The following is a 22,868-nucleotide window of genomic DNA, read 5'->3' on the forward strand; positions in this document are numbered from 1 at the left end:
GTACCTGCAGAATACACAAGGTGAATATTGACTGTTTGAAATATTTTTTTTTATTGAAAGTTTTGTCTAAAAAGAAAACAAAAAACAAATAAACAAACAAAAAAAACCCAAAAAAGGTACATTTGAAACTACAGCAATATCCACTGGTTCTACAGACACTCTCAAAATCACAATTTGAAAGACATGGGAGGCATGTGACCAAGCAAATAAAAAAATAGCATCATCAAAGTTATTCTGTTGCATCTTCTTTTACACACCTGTACAAAAAAAAAGATCTCATAAATATTACTTTTGTTCTCGCTTTTCTCTACTCTCTTTCTCTCTCGCTCTCATTTCAATAATTTATTTTCCACTAGAGGTTTGTATCTGCTTGATTTTGGTTGAACCACGCGTTTTTTTTTTTTCTGTCCGTCTGTCTCCATTAGCTTCCTTTCATTGGTGGAGGGTCAGGTGGGAGGGTGTGACCTCAGAACCAGTGTCAGCATTTCCTTTTGTTTTTTGCATTTTGCTCTCAGCTCATAATGCAGGTTCCTATTTATTTTTATCTTCACCCTGACTTAAAATGGTCACTTAGTGCCCTTCTGGACACCCAACACAAGACAACCTCAATCCCCAATACTGAAAAGTGTTTAGCAGCTCTCACATCATAATCAGTTCTCAAAAAAGACAAAAAAAAAAGGCAGCAAAAAAACAAAACAAAAACAAAATCTCCTTATCTTTTTAGTAGAATATACGTAAGCTGAAATGATTTTGTTCTACACAAATGCCCTTTCCTCTCACAGAGATCATTGACCTGCTCAGTGGCTTGTGTTTGGCAAGATGGCGACATGAAACAGTTAGCTTCATGGACTATGCATTTCGAAACGCAACGAACAAATCTAGAGCATTTTGGGAAGCAGTGATCATGAGATTTCGCGTCCCAGTTTTGGCATTTAGGATGGAAGTTCGGTCAGCGCAGCCTGAGGAGGATGTAGTCGGGTGTAAGTTTAAAAGGTACACACCGATGTTCCACAGGGTTCAAGATCTCTCAGCAGATGTAACAGAGCTGCTTTAGATCAGCATCACATGACAAACAAAACATCTTGAGGCAATTGTGTTAAAAGACCTACTGCATGTTCTCATCTCACACAGCGACAGCATGACGAGCAAGAAAAAAGTTTTAGTGAAAAAATAAAGAAAAAGCAACACAAGGAAGATCTCTTCACCACCTAGTTTCTTCATCTTTGGTATAAAATATGCCACCTGTAGGCTGCGTTTGTTCAACAGTTAAGAAAGACTCGAGAAACTGTCAACAGTTTTACTAAAACTATTGCTTTCTGCACATTTAAAAATCCTAGCGTTTTTTTTCTGCTTTTTTTTGTCAAAGTCAGAAAAGTTTTTATTTTTCTTTTCTTTTTGCAGTGAGACAAGCAAAGCAGGCAAAGCAAAGACCTTTTAAAAATCAATCAAAAAGCAGACAACTAAAAAGTACAAATGAGGTGGAGAGACAGAACGTTTTATCCTATGATTAAACTAAACTGCATTTTCCAGGAAGCAGTGGCTTGACCCTTCCACAAGTCGCATTAAGGATTTTTTTTCTAACCAACCAACATCAGCTGCACTGCACCACATAATTTAAAGTCATCTTCATACAAATACAACCTTATTTTTTTTATCCTGTACAGATAGCTTTTTAGATTTAATCTCTGAGGCTCTCAGAAACCTCTCATATCATTCAATCACTCAGTTTTTTTTAAACAATTCAACACTATGGAAACTTTTCCCAAACTTTGAGAAAATTAAGGCAATAAAGATTTACGAAAACATTGATATCCTAGAAAACTACTCAAATAATAAAAAGAATGAAAATAATGTAGCTTAATATCAAAGGAAGACAGCCTGTCTTTTTAGTAGACTTTGCTTCCTTCTTTTTTTTTTTTAATTTATTTTTTTTAATAAAAAAGTCTGAAAATCTACCTGCACATTCAAATGTTCTTTTTTTCTGTACAGCTTATTGGTTGAGTTTAGATTTCAGTCTATGTCTTCTCTTTTTCCTTTGGAGGCAAAGTTCAGTCTCAAGGTGAAAAATGATAAAGTCAAAGTTGCAGACTGCGATTGATTTCATTGTCCTCTAGTTCAGCAAACCGTCATTTGTTTAGTCTTCTGTCTTTTTCTTGGTTCAAACAGGTAAGAAAGATAATTGAATTTTTTCTTCATTTTGTCTTTTATTTGGTGCCTGTGCACAGTGGAAGCATTCTCCCCTCAATGTTGTCCATGTCACCTCTGATTTTTAGTCCTGTTTCGTTTTGATTCTCTCTGTGTCTCCAGCGCCTCAGTGCAGTCCTTCTGAAGGCAATGCAGCGATGATTCCTACCAATCTTCTTATCTAAAGGAGACAGAAAAGTCAGTGAAAAAGGGGCGACTGAAGAAACCGTAGACAAGGTTACTATTTCTAAGCAAACGCAACATTTCCTATGCAGCTACATGTAAAGGAAACCACCAACAAGTTATCTAGGAGGCAGAAAAAGAAGATAAAGACCAGGAAAGACAGAAATAGAAGCGATTCCTCTGCATGCTGTTATCCTTTCATCATAATTTATAATTCCAAGTATTAGACAGTTCTTCCAACAATCATATACACTGAATTAAACACATTTCACGAAGAGATTAATAGTATATTTAATGATGTCTGCCCTTATGAAGGAATATTTAAGGAACAGACTGTTTTTCAAGTCAGTTCATGGAATAAATACTAGTTTTCAGAACCTGTTGTTCAAACTGGACACAGAAACATCCCTTCTTAATGGAATTTCAACATCTGTGTTCGGGAAAGTTCACAATCCTTGCAGGAAGAGGAAATTTTGTACTAAAAAAGTGATCGCTTTAAACTGTATACATTATATTGCTGAGTATATTAACTTCAGATGTACTTTGCACAAAGTAAAGTGCAATTTACACTGAAAATGCATCAAGAATGGATCTTCCAGGATGGTATGGTACTAACAACAAGTTACAGCAAGAAAAACCTGCTTCAGTGTCCTTATGGGCAATTATTTGTAGACTGACTGTAAACTTATCATTTACAAATAGTTTTAGTTATCACAAAATAATAAAATTCACTTTAAGTTATATTTGAAATAGTTTCTTTCTGTCTGTTCTGATAAATCTATGAATGAGTAAAATTTATATCTTATATAAGTTTTCCCATAATGTTCTGCTGACTGTCAGAATCTCACTTTGGCATCCATTTTTCTTTCTACTTGCCCTACAGTTCAATAGAACTGTTGTTACTGTCTTTGTGAATGTAAAGCAGTGGAAAACAACTTGAATGAAACCCGCAATGCAGCTGACACTGCACAGCAATATCAATATCTATCTGTAGCAGCTGTACAAGGAGACTGTGAAAAAAAATATATACAGACTTGTACTGTTTGCACTCACTTAGTCTGCTGGTAAGAGTAGGCTGTGGCATGATCTCCTGTGTTCTCCACTGATAAAGGCTGCTGCCCGCTGGCGTCCTGTGAGGAGGGGGCAGCTGTCTGTGGAGAAGGGTCTGTCACCACGCCCTGACCACAAAGTTACAGAAACAACATCAGATATGAAGCCTTATGTCCCCACAAGGTTTCATTTCAAACTTGCAACTTCGGACAAGGAAGGTAAACTGAGGACTCTTCATTTCCACATAACACTGAGATACACAGTGCTCCAGCAATTCACGAAAGACATAAATTCATTTAGAGGTGATAGGTTCAACTGCGTCAGAGAGGCTCCATTTAATTGATGCTAATTTTAGTAAGAACTTATGAAACTGGCCTCTGGCAGTTTGCCATAAATTAAATAATTCTCTTCCTGAACTATACAAAGTGTCAAATGCTAAGTGACACTGATGTTTCAGAGAATACTTTTTCAAATTTGCAGTTTTCATGTAATAAGAGCACAGCAATTTTAAACTACATCAACACTTCAGTAGAGTCCATCTAATGTCAGAGGCATAACAGGAGAGGTTATGGTGTGAAATTAGTTCTACACACAATCTGACATTCGTTTTGCAACTTTTAACTTACTGCAATAATTAATGAAACCCTTTCTGCTCTCAATGGTTTACTGACTGAATTTACTAAACAACTTGTTTTGGTCCTTACGTCCACTGTGATGGCAGAGGCAGGCACTGCAGTGTACTGGGGAATGTAGGTTCCTTGCATAGGAGCAGTCGCTGCAGCAGGCATGTACTGCAGAGGCAGAGGGAGGGGCAAAGACAGTAATATAATATAGGAACAACGATATGTCCTCCAAAATTTCTGGATTAAAAGCACCATATAGGATGAGTGTACTGCAACTACTTCAGCTATGTCCAGAAGTAGAAAAGAAAAAAAAAAAAAAAAAAATTACAACAACTCAAGAAGATGTCTCAAAGAATAATCTTGAAAGTGCTCAGCAAAGAGAAGACACAGACAGATATATTTTCATTTGACAAGAACATTGCTTCATCCAGCTGTGTCCCAAGGTCATTGCCCATTTCAGACTTTAAACAGAACGGGACATTTTCCAGCTTTGCAATGTGTCTTTTGCTCTGACAAGGGCATAGAAACCTCTATGGGCTAATTATATTGAATATATTACTGGTCCAAAGATAAACACACACAAGTATGCAGAGCAAGATGAGCTGGAGAGGCTAAAGAGGAGACTCACGGCGCCAGTGGGGCCCAGAGACAGGTGGTTCATCTGCTGGGTGAGAGGAGCCATTACACTGGAGGGGTGAAGGGACAAACTGGGCTCGATGGCGGCAGCTGGGGTGATCACAGCACCCTGAGGCGGGAAGAAAGACACATGACAAAGCAACTTACAGCTACTAAATGGTACTACCAGTCATTAAGCATCACATGACGAACAACCAGTGGGGCCAGTCTCAGCAAGGGAAGGGAAAGGGAAACCAAGGTGAAAGGAACGTGAAGATTACAAGAAACATCAGCCAGGCAAATGAAGAAATGATCTTAAGCTAAAAATAAACTGAATTAAAAACCTCAAACTAAGCTTTTACAAACAATGGGGGGATTTGCAGGTATAACCGGGCCTGGGTTTGGAGAGAGCTCGAAGTAAAGTTGCTGCTTTTCAACATTAAAAGAAGCTGAGGTGGTTCAGACATCTGCTCATCACGTCTTCTATAGTCAAGCATGGTGGTGGCAGCATCATGCTATGAGGGGTCTCCTCATCAGCAGAGAAGACCCCTCATCAGCATTGTCCCTCACCTAAACAGGTGAGGGAAGGATGAATGCACGCAAATACAGAGAGGTTAATAAATCCTTCTCCAGAGCATAGAGTCAGGGGCGATATTTCACTGTGACAGTGTTCTGAAGCATATAAACCAACACTGGAGTGGCTTCAGAAAAAAAGTCTCTAAGTGTTTTTGAGTTGCCGAGTCAAAGCCCAGACTTCTACTCCACAGTACATCTGTGGACAGACCTGAAAATGGCAGTTCAGACACTTTCTATCCAATGTGACAGAATATGAGATGATCTGCCAAGAAGAATAGGACAAGCTGCCCAAATCCTGGTGTGAGAGGCTTCTAGAGACTTACCCTAGAAGATTTGAAGCTAGCACCTACCAAAGGGGCTTTTACAAAGTGATAAATTGAAATATATTTTTGTAATTGAGATAATTATTTTTAAGAGGTCCAAATTTGAAAACGTTGTAAAAGCACATGTTTGCGTTGTCGTTGTGAGTTACTGAGTGAGCAAAAATGGCAGTTTTATGAATTTAAAATGACATCTACAGAAAAACAAAGCATTCAAGTAAAGACAGCCCAAACTGTGAATTATTACACCAAAATATGTGTCTGTGTGTTCACTGCAATGGGAAAAAATATGTCTTTTAAGCTACGCAAGTCAAGAAGAAACGTTAAAGACAGAAACACTAAGCTAGAAAAGCTTGTTTCGACTTCCAACTTAGTTAAATTTGATGACTACAAATGGTTTGACTCTGTATATGGAAATTCAACCAGTCAGCCGGCTTGCTAGACAGGCTTGACAGAACATGCTGGTGAATGGCGCAGACAGGCTTTTACTGTAAATCTCCTCAAAGTGAAGGGCTTTGATGCAGCCTAACACCTTGATACGCTGAGCTACTTTTCCAGTACAGCTCTGCTACAGCCTCAACAGCTCTGTAAAGATTTAATAGGAGACTCCTCACACTGTGTGCTGAGATGCCTGGCAACATCCCTGCAGCGGTAAACACTGCTCATTTGTGATCGCTGTTTAACCAGCCTACACTTCCCATGAGCACAGACAGCATCGGTGGATATGTGTCAGTATTGCTCCAGAGAGCAGTCAGCACCTCCACCGCTACATGTTGAGACAGGATGTTAGAAGAACACAGGCATTAAATTGTGGTACTTTCGGCTCAGGCCCAGCTGTCTGCTGGTTGTCATAGCAGCTCTGTATCTGCAGGGTTTCACAGGGAGCCTCGCAGCAACACAAGCACATATAAGCAAACACATACCAAGTGATGAAAGCTCGAGCTATTTCTAGTGTTGCTTTGATCACATACAGGATGTCTGAGTTGTTCGCATTTGAGAATCTATAAGTTAAGATCCATATGTCCTGCAGGCTTCACAGGAAGACACATGCACACAGTAAAATTAGAAAGCGAATTATTTTTGAAGAACATCGACCAATCACGAGTTGATCCAAGTATTTCGCAGATTTGGAACTTTCTTAGAAGGACACTGACAGCAAAGTTCCTTTGGAATCTGCAGCTAACCCAAGCATGCAGCAAAAGCATCAAGAAAAATGACAGTTACAGCTGCACAGTATGAGTCAAAGATTGAATGAGGAAGGGGTCATGGGTTGCTGCATCGGCAGGGGGCAACTCAGTTTTGCTGACAAGTAAGATATGTTGGTGAGATACTGTTAGCAGCTTTGTAATTCACTGTATCACTAATCAATGTTCAGCCCAACAATAATACCACCTGCCTAATATTGTGCAGGTGTCTTTCTGCCAAAACAGCTTTAACCTGGCAAAGTATAGACAAGGAACCTCTGTGAGAGTCCTGTGGTGTCTGGAATCTCGATGCTAACAGTGGATCCTCTGGACCCTGCAGTTGAGGGCCTCCACTGTATCTGGTTTGTTGCTGCTCATTCCACGGATGCTTGCTCAGATCAAGATCTGGGGAGTTTGCTGGTCAGGTCAATGCCTTCTGGTCTTCATTGTATTAGTTTAGCTGTTTCTTAGCAGTTTTTGCAGTACCTGGGGAGTTGGTCTGGAACAGTGTTTGGGTAGCTGGTATGTGTCTAAGTAACATGAGATGAATGCCAGAACCCAAAGTTTACCAGTAGAACATTTCAGATTGCTTTTACTGCACCCATCAGTGGTTTGAACCCTGGGGCTGATCAGTGTGTACCTCATGATACACTTTACATTGTAACAGTAACATCATCTAAGTATCATCCTAGAGAACTGTGGCTTACTCTGGCTTAGTCAGTGGCACTGATACATTCTGACATCTGTTACATCTTTTAAAAATGGATGTAAAGAGTGAGTGCCGATACAATAATAAAACACTCTGCTTTATCATCCATCTCTCTAAATTTGATCATAATTCAGAAATTGCATTCAAAAAGTCTTGAAAATAGTAATTATGCCATAAGCTCATTAGGAAAATAGAGTTAACAGATCAAAGGAGAAGTAGTCATTTTCTTCTTTTGCAGCCTGATGAGTCGCCTCCTGCTGGCTATTAGAAAGAATATAGGAGTAAAACATTGGCATCTTTTGACAGAAACATGCATTTACATTCTTTTCAACAAATTTATACAGCCATACCTTTTTTCTTCTGGTTTTGTTTAAATCCCAATCATTGTGGAAACGTGCACAAACTTCATTTCCAGTTCCCCAGTGATCCAAAAACTGATGCAGAAATGCTCTTACATGTGACAGCTGGAGTTATTTATTTATACAGACACTAATTATTACTCCACCAAGGCAAGGCGGAGTTATGTGACAATCAGCTTGCTTTTGTCTGTGAATCTGTCTGTGTGAAACATTACTCGAAAACGGACCAACGGACTTGAATAAAATTTTCAGGGAAAGTCAGAAATGACATAAGGACCACATCATTAAATTTTGGCAGTGATGCGACTTGTAATCTGGATCCACGGCTTTGTTAAGCATTTCCCATTGCCAGATATAGCTGCCGGCACGGCGTTGCTGTAACCATGACCTGAACACTGTGTCAGTTTCCTGCTGACGATCATGACGATCACATGATTGCGATCCGACTACAAATTGACTGTTATTTATCAGTTGGAAATCATACAAGGAACAAATAATTAAACTGTGGGCTGTTTCTGAGTCCCATCAATTCCTGCCACCCGCTACATATTTAGGTCACGCAATGTAGCAAACCCCAGCCAGACAATGGTGAAGTTCCTGATGTTTCACAAAGCCTTTTTTTACGTTCAGTCGTCAGCCTTATTTTGAACACAAATTCACCTTTCTGTCCTTCACTCATTTCTTCACCGTAAGAGCTTGTCCCCATTGCAGCTAGGTGCTTCTAAGTTTAGACATGATATGTCAAATGAGCATCCTTTGCTGAGTACTGCGCTCTCTGAGTGCGTCTCTTGTTTATGACATGTAGCTGTAAACCAACATCAGTAACATCTCACTTATTATTAAACATCAGGATGATCGGCGATTGATTGATAGAGCTTATATTGAAATAGACTTTAGAAAGCGTGTTCCAATCCAGGATCAAATGAAAACAGCTTTAAGAGGAAAGTATGACTGAAATGTTAATAAAAAGACTAATGTATCACTCAAAAAATGTAATTAAGTGTATAAATACTCCTCTGAGTGTCCTTTCACAAAACAAATAGCTGGTGAAACTGGCACACAAAAAAACAGTGTTTTACTACAAGGTAAAACCTCACTTTTTTTCCAAACGAGATTTTTTTTTTTTTTTTGTGCCTGGACAAGTGAGAGGTACATTTCCTTGTCTAGAGAACAAGTGGTTTAAAAAGTTTAAGTTGAGTGCTCCCTCCCCTGACTGCTGCCTTCACAGGGAGATCAGTTTGAAGAACAAATCAGCAGAAATGCTTTGTAAACACTGTGCTCAGCATCACAAGCGAATGAGCGATATATGCACTCACATGCATACTGTACATCTACATCCACACACTGAAGCATCAACAGATCTACTCACAAACCCACACAAAGCTCTGGCTCAGGCAGGTAAATTTACCAGCCAGAATCTAGCTAATACCCGAGCTATTCATCCATCTAAATAATATGTTCTCCTTTTTAATGACTTCTTATCCTCCTCTACTCTTTCTCTCACTTAATCCAATCTCACAGCAGGTTTCCATGCTGAGAGAAAGCTGCATAAAGAAAAAGGAAGCCCACAATGGCTAACTGTCTGCTCTGATTTATAGCTGTACAAGTGTTAAATTTACTATCTCTGCATGTGTCTGCATGCAGACACTTTGCACTAGCTGGTGTGAGACGAGTATAATTGTATGTTGTAGAGTTAGCGTGTGTCTTAAACGTTTTCAGTGCATCAGACATTTTCCTGGGCTAAGCAGTAACTGAGTACACAAGACAGACAGTTATCTTTTGCCTGAGGACAGGAGAAGAAAAAAACCCCGCCCAAAATCTGCCTTAACTTTGAACTCCCTCTTCTTCTCCTCCCTGTCTTTTCCTGTCACTTTTCCATTAGAGAAGTGAAGCTGACTAGCTGAATGCTGCAGGCAATGTGCAGCATCAAATACAGTGTATTAGTGATAATGACACCCATTTATTGAGAAACCCACTAACTGCTGCTTTTCTGACAGCAGCTCTATGTATGTGAGCATGCAAAGAATGTGAAGCGGCATAATTTGTTCTCTCTAAGGTAGTGGCTGTGAAGTGCAGCTGTTTGTATTATTCGACAACTTGATTTTCCAAACTGAAACCACACGCTCTTTCTCTGTCTCGGCTTTATTTGTCTACATATTTATTTGCACCCAAAAGCACACTGGGTTTTACAGGACTACACAAAGCAGAGACTGGAGTACTGCACAGTTGCAGTCTGTAAACATGCACCCTCAGGCATGCACGGGTGACAGTTCTGCACACGCAGGATCTCAGCATTTAAAAAAAGAAACAAAGAAAAACCTGAGTGTTGTGCACTATATGCAGGCTCAGATACGTACTGAACTGTGCTTTCTTCCAGCATTCTTCACCCCCCTTTGTCTCCTCAAATGGGTTTAACATGGCATTTTAACTCAGGAAGATCTGAAATCCCGATTCTTCGGATGTCTTATTACAGCCCTCCCCAATAAGCCGCCTTCCTTGTCTTTCTTGCTATGCATGGTTAGGGTAACGCATTCATTTCCTGTAGGGGGATTTGTGAGTAATTATGCACAAAGACATCCTCTTGCTAATTAAGATGTAAAGACAGGGAGTTCAAGTAATCTGGGCATTCCACCAAGGCTCGGAACCACACATCCTTACGGCACTCCACTGTGTGTATAGGTGTGTTTAATGTGAGTGTATCTGAATTAGTCTGAGAGTGTGTACTTGCGCTGTGTGTAAATACAGTTGTGTGAGTTCATGTACATGGAGCTTTATTCCTCCACTGGTTTTAGATCTCTCATTTTAACCTTTTAATAAGAGCCATTCATTTCTTTACTAACTGTGCGTCTATTTGTATTTGAGACTAATAAATACAGTGTCACAGGCTTGTAAATCTCAAACTGTATGACGGACTGTTGACTGATTAACGGAGCCGTGCACGTGTGCGTCAACCCAAATGTGTCAGTGAGTGCACGCCATTAATCAAAGTTACCAGTTATTAACTGCGGTGCAGCAGTGAGGAAGCCTCTGCTGCCATAGGAACAGAATTAAGCCACTGTGTCTCTCTCAGTCTCCCTCCCCGATGCAGCTTTAATTTGCCAAGCTCTTCTGTATCCAGGAAATACAATGACTAGCCTTCGCCTTTGTTGTCTAACAGGGATTTTGACTATGCAGAGACAAGGCTGGGGAACAGGCGCACACAGCCCAGACATGCTTTTGCAGCAGTTGTTTTCTCTGCTTTGTTCTTGATTTATTCTTTGTAATCCCTTCTTTCCTCTCCTTCCCCTGCACCAGCCTCTCTCCCCCGTCCTCCCTCTGTCAAGTTCTCTTATTTATCTATTTTCTCTTTCTCGAAACCCTCATTCTCTCTTCTCTTCTATCGCTCTCTGTCTTCTCCCAAGTCTTAGGAAGTCATATCAAGCAGTCTGCCAAATAATTAGATGGGACATTTGTTTGAAAACACATTTACAGACGGGTATTATCCTCTCTCACAGACATAATTTTAATCAGATATGACAACAGAATGTGTTTAGGATTTGCCAGATAGACACAAAGAGGAAAACAGATAGGAACAGAGAACAACAGAGAGGAAGTGACAGAATTTTGAACATGTTTAACTGCTGTATTCGTTAGAATTCCTCTGTGTATGGCTGATGTACCATATCTGTGCTGCCTCTATCTTTAACCACCCCTGCAGCTGACAATTTCAATGGCGCATAACTGAATTTTACAGGTATAAAACATCGAGGCTGGCAGGAAACCAACTCACCAACATGATAGAAATCTCAATGATAACATCTGTCTTGACTATTGTCTCTTGGTAGGTGAAGCTGACTTTATTATCTAGAAAAATACCTAAAGGACGGGAGCCTGCTGTACTATAAAAAGTATTCTTTCATTACAGAAACACTAGAAGGAGACGGTGTCATCATAGCTGTCGGCTTAATGTAGTGTGACTGAAGGCTTTATGGTCACAATCACTAAAATTCCTACTGTGTTGTGCACTTTTCTCTATTAACGCCTTCATTTCCTGATTGACAGAACAGTGGGGCATTTTCAGGACAGGTGCGCAATTAAAACCCTCGGGCGTAAATGTTAAATGCTTCTTTTACAGGCTATTTTAACTTTTTTTTTTTTACAGTTAATGTAAAAATGACTGATAAGGGAACTGTGAACTACAACTGAATAAATGTTTAAGAGGTGATTAAAGTTTATTTTCATCTGAAGCACTTTCAAGGTTACTGTAACATGAATCTACTCTGCCTATGATTTTCTAATCCACCGGCCCTGCTGCACTGACAAGTAATCAACTGGTGAGCAGGATTGAACTGCTGAGGCCAGACAGAGCAACACTGCACCTCACTCCTTCCGCTAATTAAATACAGCACTCTGGACGAAGGTGCAGAGATTTTATACTGTTTGCTAGAAGTTGTTACTGACTTGGGTCCAGGCTTTGCATTAGAGACAAGCCTGTGTGGGCTCCATCGCTTGCTGCTATAGCTGTATACGGTCTCTGGATGAAAGGAGGTAAAAACCTTGAAGTTTGCATCAAGGTTACATTTGTGTTTCAGAGAGTATGAAAACAGAGATGAGAATTTGTGGGTGAGTGTAGGTTTATAGTGTGTATTGACTGTACACCTACACTCAGAGTCAACACTGCATATGTGACTGTACATGTGAATATATGTGGGTGTGTTGTAGCAGTTGTGTTTCAATCAAAGTTTTGTGTGTGTGTGTGTGTGTGTGTGTGTGTGTGTGTGTGTGTGTGCATCTGTTTGTGCTTTTCACACTGTAACTGAAAACTAACAGATGTGCTGATGCTTCAAACCAGACACCAAGCACCGATTTTTCTACTTCTGCAGTGGATTTTAATGTATTCTGTGCACTGATATTTTGATAAATCTATTAAGTGTATCACTGTATGAATCTAATCACACATTAATATCCATAATGTGTTTAACACTTCCTTTGTGGAAGCCTATTTTTTTGTACCTTGCAGTTTCATTTCAGACCAGCAGGGAGCAACCTTCTATTATAGATTTTAGTGTTGCTTGGAGGAGGCTGTTCACAGGCTGATTCAGCAGAGGAGGGCTGACATGTTGGGCTATATTTTTTTTTTTATTGGTCTGACCGAAGTTTGGCTCTTATAAAATACACTTGTTGGAAATCTGAATATCATTTTACTGTATGGCTTTTTGCAGTCTCAGTGATTCATTCATTCATTTGTCCTTCAAGGATTTGCTAGTGTCATATTGTCAGTAGTACCAAATGATTTTTGTTTATAATAAACTAAAGATTAATTTGGTGAGAGAGAAAATAGAATATATAAATACGGATACATAAATATATACATATACATATAGCAGTTTCACTGACATTCACAACAGTAAATATTCAACACATTTTGAAAGTTTTCAAATGCTCAGACTCAGAAGTGACACAAGGAATAAACACTGAGACTTTCTTACAGTCAGGTATGACAAGCAGGAATGTGGTATAAAAAACAGCCAGTGGAAAGGGTTGGAGAAAGGAGAAAATGACTCCACTGGGAAATACTAACACATGACACAAAAAAGGAAAGGCTGGTTCAAAAACTTACTGTAGGTTGCATAACATACTGTTGATGTGGCATCCAAGATGTACTCTGGACCTATGAAGAATAAAGGAGGAGAAGCCGAAGCAGAGGTGACGACAATAAGATCAGAGATGACGAAGTATATAGAAAGAAGAGGGATGGAGAGCAGGACAAAGGGAAGGACAAGAAAAATAAAGTAATTAAAGAAGGAGGGGACGGGCATGAGTAGGAGGATGCAGAAGGGAGGTCAGGAAGAGATGAGAGGAAAGGGAAGATCAAAAAGAAGATAGTTAGAAGTGGATAAGGAATTGAGGAAGAGAGAGCATAAAGGAGGACAATTGCAAGAGAGAATGACAGGAAGGGAGTGAAAATGAGAAAACCAAAGAAGAGAAGAAAGAAAATTAATCATTAGCACAAGTCTTTACAAGCCAATTTCAGATCCTCGGTCCCTGCGGCAGCATGTCTTAAAGAATATTACAGCAGTAACTGAGGGTCCACTATACTGTATGTTACATTGTAATTATAGGAGGATATGAAGACCACAGAGAGCAAAACAGTCTAACAATTACTGCTTTGTAGTGAAGGTTTCATCATCAAAGTCTGTCTTGGAAACAAACCACTACTTTCATCTTGTCCTGCTGAGGACTGCTCAACCCTAACATGAGGAGAAACAAGTCCCTGAAGGCCCTTTTGTTACATGTAAGACATAGCATGCATGTATATTCTCGGGCAATAACACACCGGTCAACCATAACATTAAAACCACTGACACTGATCATGTGGATACAGTGCAAAGGCCTGCGGGGAAACTTTTAGTTGTTGGCATTCATGTGGATGTTACTTTGACATGTACTGAGCACTTACACATTATTCCTAGCACAGCCCCCCATAGCAGCAACCTCTCCCAGTAGGAAAATGCGCCCCACAACATCGCAAAAAGTGTTCAGGAACAGCTCGAGGAACACGGCCAAGAGCTCAAGGTGTTGACCTGCCAAGTCCAGTCCCTGGAGGCCTCAACACAACAATGTGAGACACCACAGAGCCAAGAGGTTCAGAGCCCCTGCATCGACAGGTCAGATCTGTTCTGGCAGTACAAGAAGAATCTAAACGATATCAGGCTGGTGGTTTTAATGTCCTGATCGACTTCCTTTGTCCCCAATCTAACTCATTTAATATTTAGTATCAGCTAACACAGAGAAAATCAAAGTTATTCAAATGAATCTAGTGTAGACGCTTGACAACTGAATAGCTCTGTAATGCATTGAGAAAAAAAATGCATTTCTGAGCTGTTTCTTAATGTTAGTTGGTGGTTACAAACTTTATTTTAAAGCTTCCGTAGGGCACTGTCCGAAATGTAATTTTGAGAGAGCTCCAAATAACAGCAAAAACCTGTTTTCTCTACCACAGCAATGTATTTCTCATCCAGCATGATTCCATTTAGTGTTTACTTTTATTAGGTAGTGCATCAAATTGGTAGTACTGAATGCAATTCTGTTACTACCACCTCGTGAAATATTATAAGTGGCTGTTGAATTCCTTTTGTTTGTCAGAGTAAAATAGTTCCACATTCCAGATATTTTAATGATAATGATAGTCTGATAATGTACAATTAGCTGTAGCATATGGTTGAGCATCTTAGTGCTTAATACTGTAGTAACCTGGGGAGGGCCCTCAGCAAGCAGAGAGCATTGTGGGGGCTTAGCTAGCCAAGAGCACCATGAAACAGATTTCTGTGACGGTTAATGGTCCCTGGTTATCGCTCATGTATTTGGCACAAGCTGGGATTAATTAGGTCAATGTTCTTATTTACAGAGTGAAAAATACTAGTATTGCTTTTGCTGCATGTATCATGAAAAACAGCAGATCACCACGGGACAAGAGACCACTGTACTCAATACATGTTATTGATTATTGATTGATAATGCTGCCGATAAGGTACAAGTGTGTGACAGAGGATATATACAAAGGATCAGGCTTAGGTTTGTGCTCAGCAAAGCTAATCCTGAGATTTGAACAGAACATCTCTAGTTTTAATGTTGTTGCTGATCGGTGTGCACGTACATGTCTGTTTGCTCACTTATGTCTTGTGTGTTAAAGTAATGCAAGACACGTTAATTTCTTCTTGTTTATCCTCAGAGAAGCAGGATGTGACTGTGAATTCTGCACTGCTGAAGGTGTGTCTTTCCATTTGTCTCTCTCATTTACAGCAGTATCTCATGCTAGTGGGAACCTGTGGGGAAGGACTGGTGTTTGTTTTAAAATCTATGTGTTAGACAAACTCAGGATCAATTACTGAGTGAGGCTCTCAAAGAACTGCAGCTATATTGCCAAGCAGCTCTGACTTGACTTGGTATGGTTTGTGAGTGTTGAAGAGGGAGGATGCGACACATGGGAACAGAGAGATAAAAGAAGCATTTGTGGCTAAGAATGAAAGATCAATGGGAGGAGTGCTGCAACATCAACCTGTATTTTATCATTGCTGCACTAAGAATGGTCTCAAATGAAAACAGCTGATAACTTTCTGTGTCTCTCTGCATGCTTTCTGTATGTCCAAGGATTACACTGTGACAACAGCAGAAATTGTTCATATCACATCATTCAATAAATTCAAAAACCACTACTGTGGATGGGACACATTTAAAATATTAATAATATTTAAATAGCCCTGTTCCTATGTAAGATTACCGTTAACTTCAGTCAAGATGAAGTGACTGTTATTCTGTGGCTTTCTTTCTTCCAGCAAATCCCATGAAAAGACCAGAACTAACAATGAGCGTGTTTACATGGACATGAGTATTCCAGTTATGAGGCTTATTTGGGATTTACACGAAGCACAGAGAAATCTGGTCATGCATATCCCTATATACACATGATAAATACTGCCATCCTGGTTACTCATGAGTGCACATGATCTGGGTAGACACCTGCGCGTTAGCAAACACACAAACACAATGCAATTTTTAAATCTTATTTTACAAAAGTAAGACATTTTTGCTACAGTCCCTGTCACATTGTTTGACTGTAGCTGCACCTTCTCAGTTAGTATGTACCACTCCAAAATTCTAGTTTTATTCAGAGCTTCATTTTCAACAGCTACCCTAAATTTCTGGTCCAAATTTTTGCATCGCGGGTGCTAACAAAAAAAGCTTTGATTATACTCCTGTGCAGATGCACACATGGTCTAATGGGGACACTTTACCATTGGGGTTAATGATTGGGAGGAATCCTTCAAACACATGTACAGTAGGACAACATCTACATATTCTGTGCACATTTGCCGAGCAGGAGCATTTAGGCCTTTGCAGTGTCGTTGGCACGTTCGCAACATTTATTTTGGGCTCCACACAGACGTTGACAGAAATGTCTGTGCAGACTCTAAGGAACTTGGTTAGGTGACAAAATTGATGTCACGCAAACCCTACCAGAACCTCACATACCCTCACATACCTGCAAACATGGAAAGTACAACAGCGGCCTTCGTCTAACACATCAATATTCTGAGAGGATCCACCTACCTGATATGTGGAGACAGGAGAGGCAGCAATGAAGGGTGTGATTGACGTCTGAGCAATCATCCGGTTGGTGGAGATGCTGTACGGCGAAGAGTAGAACCTACAGACGCATACAAAGAGCAGCTTCACTTTTGACATCTATATCAGCAGACTTACAGAAGTGGGGTAAAGCTGAACCAGGAGCATGTTAAAAGCAGCTATTTGAATTGACAAAAATGTAACAAGAGGCCTGTCTGCACACAGTTTTAGCTCTCCATATGGAGCCATGTGGAAGGTGAAAATGAGCCTTTTGTTTCTCTTCATTTTCAACTACCCACCACACTTCAAGACGTCGCTGACAAAGTGGATCAGACATCATCAAGGCTGTCATGGAAACAATAAATATTGCAGCTTCACTCTGTGCCACACCATCAAAGACGTCTTAGAATGAGACTTGACACTGCACCGGAGTGCACATCATGTTACAAAGGAGTCTGCTCCACTGCTATGCATAATAATGAATTATCACCTTAATGTGTGAGTGGGTGAAATATTTCAATATTGTCCTTTTTGTTCCCACCTACACAAATCCCACTATCCAGAGACGGCTGCATCTATAACATCTGCATGTTATACTCTGTTTACTTCTCTACCTATACCTTTGCTTGCCCTTCTGATTTTGCTCCATCTGTTTTTTTTTTTGTTTTCATTTCACCCCTCTCAACCCTGCAGCGTTAGAATGCTGTGGCTCGCAGTGCTTTATTTATCATTGTGTACCTAGAGAGGACATGTTTCATCCGCCAGGCCGTGTTGCTGTGCCCGATCGATCCCAAAATGTCTGTTGACTGAATAATGGAGCAAGAGCGAGGAGGGGAAAAGAGAGGGACAGAGACAGTGAGAGGAGCCCTCCCCTATCTATTTCTAACACAGCCATGATGGTATAAAAAGGTCCTCGCCACTAATCATGTGGTTCTTAATTGGGGAAGAAAAGTACTTGAGAAAACACAGTTAGTTTAAAGGTTCCATGAAGCTACTACTACACATATCACATTTGTTCATTGTAAATTATTCATTAAGATGTGCATTACATACGAGGTAATATACAATACACAGCGATTACCGTGGGGCTCAGCAACCAGCCAAAGACAGGAAAATGGGATTGGTGCTACTGCACTGTGACACAAGCACACAACTCATTTCAAGAGTGAAATGGATTCCTGAGGTGCCCACCTGTTCTGTTATTGCACTTTCTGTTTCACATTACATTTGTTCGGTCAGTGATGGCACGAGCAGTTTTGAACCTCGGCTGCGAGATGCAAACCCTCAGATATTTTTAAACTATTGCAGTCCAGGCCTGATGCATGCAGTTGGTTTCCAGCTGACTGTGATAAGCTGTGGAGTGTGATTGTGCCTCAGACAGACATGCAGCCTCCCTGCTGGATTTTTATGCTCTACTTGGTGCACTGAAAGCTAAGTAGTACATAAAGGACATCACTTCAATTGCCACTCTCTACCTTTTCCAAAATACAATGTGGTTCACTTCTGTGGAGCCAGTAATAGAAATCTTCTTAATTAGTAGCAGCTCTAACTCAGGTGCAGATTGGTTGTGTGTTCTACCTTATGTGATACTAGAGCATCTTATTTACCAAACTCCTTGAAGAGACATAGATTTTGCTTAACTGGACCTTTAAACTGTGGCATAAATGGAATGTCTCCATGAGTTTCCTTGTATATACTGCACAAACAAATCTGTTATTGTCAGTTCTCCACTGGTATGTGTTTTTTCTGAGCATTAGCGCTGTATGTCTGAACTGTATATTTAAACACAACATGAAACTGAAAGATTTGGATCTAAGCTGGATAAGTATCTGGTATATGTTTGTCAAAGTGATCATCGTGAGAAAAAAAACTCTCTGGCTGATAATGCAGTGGTATGGATCCATCTTTCTGACTGTACAATTCATGTATGACTTGCATTAGAGATACTGTATTACTGTCACTGATGAATACAAATGAGGGAAAGCAGCCGGGTTATTCAATATGGTTCTCTGATTGTGTTTATTGTATTTTTCATTAGAGTGATGTGTATTGAGAGGGAGAAGTAGTAGGCAGAGGACAGATCCAAGGTTATTGATGGAGGCTATTAGCCCTGAGCAGCGCGCTGTCAATGGGGACTCCAGCACGGCTGTTTAAACAATGCGCTAAACATGGAATTGCGAACAGAACATTACTACGGGATTGAATTTAAAACCTCTGTGAATCCCTGGTGGTGATCTAAACGCCCTGTCAGGAGTTTGCCCTGAAAAATTAGTGAATGATTTAGTGCTGACCTCAGTGACTTTTCAGCGGAGAAATGTGGGGGAGCATGCTAAAATGTATATGAGCGTGTGGGCAGGAGAAACGGAGTGAGAGGACATACAGATACACAGACAGAGAGGTAAAAACAGAGGCATGGAGAAACAAGAGGATAGCAAATAGACCAGATAGGAGGCGGGAGATTGAGAGAAAAGAGACAATGAGAAAGTGAATGTTATATCTCCCTGATAAAACAGAGGACAGGCTATATGCCAGAGGAGTCTGGCCGGTAGGGACACATGTCTCCGATAACATCAGACTGGCAGCGGAGCCTAAAAAAACAGCTGTCCTCAAGCTTGGAGAGACTAGCAAACCTGCAATTGATTCGTACCCTTCCCCTCTCCTTGGGCTGACTTTATTTTTGCCTTTGCCCTCCTCTTGACCCAGCTCGGCCCTCCATTTTTATTCAACCCCCTTTCCTCCTTGCTTTTTGCCTTCCTAATTAGCTGCATTAGCATTTCACAGTCATTTAGTGCCTTGCCGGAAGGAGCTCCAATGACCTCGGAAGAGAGGTTAGAGAAGGGCTTAAACACCGGAGGCGCACAGATGCTCGCGTGTGAGGATGCATTTATGTATGCACCAACATGCACACATACACAAAGACATCAGAGATGACCAAAAGTGAAGCAGCTGTTTGGAAATAGAGAGAAGAAGAAGAAAGGATAGAGAAAAAACAACAATGTGTGGAAGGCAGGAACTAGTCAACAATGGCTTAAAGATAATTAGAGATCAGACAACCCAAAAAGGAAAGTTTGAAGATGAAATGAAGAATGTAAAGGGAGGAAAAATGCAGATCATGTTGTGACTATTGGAAATGTAGGGCTACAAAAAGGAAGGAGGGCTGATGAGACGAGGAACATGGTGCAAAGAGGGATGCATCTCCGGGGATCACATCACCAGCAGCATTCCTAGCAGACAGGACCAATCTCCAATTTCCCCCTGAAACAGGCAGACACTCTGCTTTCTGCATTCAGCTTGGGAGCACTGCAGATAGCCTTGGCTGACGAAAGTCTTACAGCTGCACTGCAACACCGCCCATCTTCCCTGTCTGCAATCAAAACCTACATGTCTGACAGCTCGTATGCATAGGTGCATAAATAAATGCTCCATCTGCATCAGTCAGATGTGAGAATGAGGGCGAGAGCCATGAGAGAGTGCATCCATTTATTGTTTATTTAGCAGGGACAACGCACAATACACGCAAGGTATAGCGAAAAAGCTCATTTTCACGTGTAGTCGCTGTGTGTGTGCGTTTATGACCTGTGTGTTCCGTGTCAGTCTGAGTACGTGCGCATGTGTGTGGCTTCCTCATTTGCATGCAAGAGCTCTTGCGCATATCAGCGCTGATGGCTGACTGATGTGTGTGTTCATCCTTCCAGGTTTTCTTGTGTAATCAAAAGTAAAGTCTGCAGACGTCTAAAGTTATAGACCCAGTTTGGAGAGGAAAACTTTCCACCTACCCATTCTGCATCGCTGTCGGATCATACGTCAACGCCATACCGCTCTGGGGAGAGAGATAAAGGGGGAACATATACAACAAAATATTAAAATACTTTACATGCCTTTTCAATCATCTGTCTTAATTTTTTTGTATTTTGATGTGTCAACTGTTATTTGGTTATCTAGAGTGACATAAAATCTCATCCACTTGTATGTAATAAACTGAAAGAGGGAGATAAAGAAGAGACGGAAAGTCCTGAGTTGTAAAAGAAAAAAAGGCAAGACGAGATTTCACTAAAATTTCACTGATACACACAAGTGAGTGCAAGACGTTGTAACTGTACTCATCTAGTTTAGAACGCACACAAACATAGCAAAATGAGGACAAAAAGCTCACAGGGATGGGCTACTTTGTGAGTAGTATTGCATAGTAAGGATGCAACAACAAAATAAGCTTTCAGTTTAATGAACTCACAACATTTTATTTGCCAGAAGACAAACTACAAGGGTAGACAGTTTCTAATCATTATACTTCAGCCACCAAAAGTGTAAAAAGTTTTCAAATATCATGATGTTACAAGTTGCTTGTAAACAGAAATAGAAAATATACATATGCAATGCAATGTTGTTAATACTACTGTTTAGAAGCCTGTAACAACATGAAGGGATATTTAAAAATGTAATATATGCACACAGTATCTTGAAAGATGCACATAAATCCACACTGGGTGGTGTGTCTGCTTAAGTTGAATAAAGAATTAGAAGAAAATCAGCAGCTATTTTATTGAATGTGGCTGCTCATAAAAGAAAGCAAATTGTTTTTAGAACGCCCCCACTTTTCCTGTTTTTTTTATTGAAATTTTAATAGTTTGATTCTGGTGAATAGCCTTCATTGAACAAAAGGTAAATGATAAACTGCCAAGCTGAAAGTTTAGGTCACCAAAACCTGAAAAATCACACAAATTTATTAAAAAACAGGCCTTTTTCAGGGATCAAGACATTGACTGACTTACATCTAATAGAACTAAATTAAACCCTGAAAGGTGATGCAAATATTTCTATAGGTGCACCAATTTTTTCTGAGTAATTAAGCCCTTTTCAGACATGGGATACAGAACATTCCTGCTTCATCAATCTGTTTAAAGTGAGGGCATTCTGGCCCACTTTTACATCAATGTCTCTCATGCTTTCATTCAGATTACTCACAAGAGTGATGGAGAAAGTCAGAGTATCTACGTGATATTTGCTCTAAACAAAAGACAGAATCTAAATTTGCTATGTCACAAATGACTTAACTGGTGATTATAAAATGTGGCCTTCTCTGTGACAGCTCACCTGTCTAATGTGAAGAAAAGCACAGAGTGTAACTTGCTGTTGGATCTTGATCGATTCTGTATCTTTGTTGGAATAATTTTTAATTATAAGTAATTACTGCTGTTATTCCATGTGCATAAATTTGCACGACTGTGGGTCACATGGATTCTTGATTACATTCATTATTGGTCTCAGTCTCATTAATCTGACCTGTTACTGTCTCTGTCTTTATTACAGTTTGAGCGAGATGGAAAACTGAAGGGCAAAGTGAAAGAGAAATATGCTTTTTTTATTTTAATTTGGCACACTGTAATTGTTTTGGACCAAAATTGGTGTTTAAATGTGGAGAAATTCTTCCTCTAATCACGTCACACAACTACAAAGTATGTTGACTGTGCACATGTTATCAAGCAGTTGGGACTGGTGTCATGTTGTAAGTGATATGCAAGTGTGACTTGGTCCAACCTAGTAAGACTGACAACTGTTACAGGAAAGTAACCAGAGTGCTCCATTCAGACATGAAACTGAGATTCCATCAAATTAACAGAAAGGAGTTCATGTCTGGAAGGGGCTTTACAACTGTGTTACCTCACCGTCTGATGCATTATTAGGACAAGAAATGCACTCAGATAGCGCAGTACTCCGCCAAGACCGCTCAGTCGTTGTATGATGTCCGAGGGATGAAATCTTTAAAAAATGTGTGGTCAGCAGCGGTGGATTTGTAGTAGGATCATAATCATGTGATCATCAGCAGGCAGCTGACGTAGTGTTCACTTGTTGTCATAGTTACAGTGACGCCGTGTCGCTATCTCACAGTGATACAGAAATCTTTAACAAATCCATGGATCCAGACTATTAACTGCATCACTGCCAAAATCTAATCACTTGGT

The 22,868-nt window shown here is 40.2% G+C and overlaps 1 protein-coding gene across 4 annotated transcripts in view; it reads right to left on the minus strand.

Annotated features, from left to right (window-relative positions):
* Window positions 1-27: 27 nt before the first annotated feature.
* LOC111589185 (RNA-binding motif, single-stranded-interacting protein 3) overlaps window positions 28-22,868 on the minus strand; it is a 130,179-nt gene continuing 107,338 nt past the window's right edge. For all 4 annotated transcript variants that reach the window (XM_035943833.2, XM_035943827.2, XM_023299995.3 and 1 more), the window contains 7 exons: window positions 20,685-20,728; window positions 16,894-16,990; window positions 13,403-13,453; window positions 4,669-4,785; window positions 4,122-4,208; window positions 3,421-3,545; window positions 28-2,365 (listed from right to left, as the gene is read on the minus strand). In XM_035943833.2, the coding sequence (XP_035799726.2) occupies window positions 2,362-2,365; window positions 3,421-3,545; window positions 4,122-4,208; window positions 4,669-4,785; window positions 13,403-13,453; window positions 16,894-16,990; window positions 20,685-20,728 (525 nt within the window). In that variant the 3' untranslated portion in view covers window positions 28-2,361. The remainder of the gene's footprint in view (window positions 2,366-3,420; window positions 3,546-4,121; window positions 4,209-4,668; window positions 4,786-13,402; window positions 13,454-16,893; window positions 16,991-20,684; window positions 20,729-22,868) is intronic.

The sequence above is a fragment of the Amphiprion ocellaris genome, chromosome 9 (genome assembly GCF_022539595.1).
Source record: "Amphiprion ocellaris isolate individual 3 ecotype Okinawa chromosome 9, ASM2253959v1, whole genome shotgun sequence".
Lineage (NCBI taxonomy): Eukaryota > Metazoa > Chordata > Actinopteri > Pomacentridae > Amphiprion > Amphiprion ocellaris.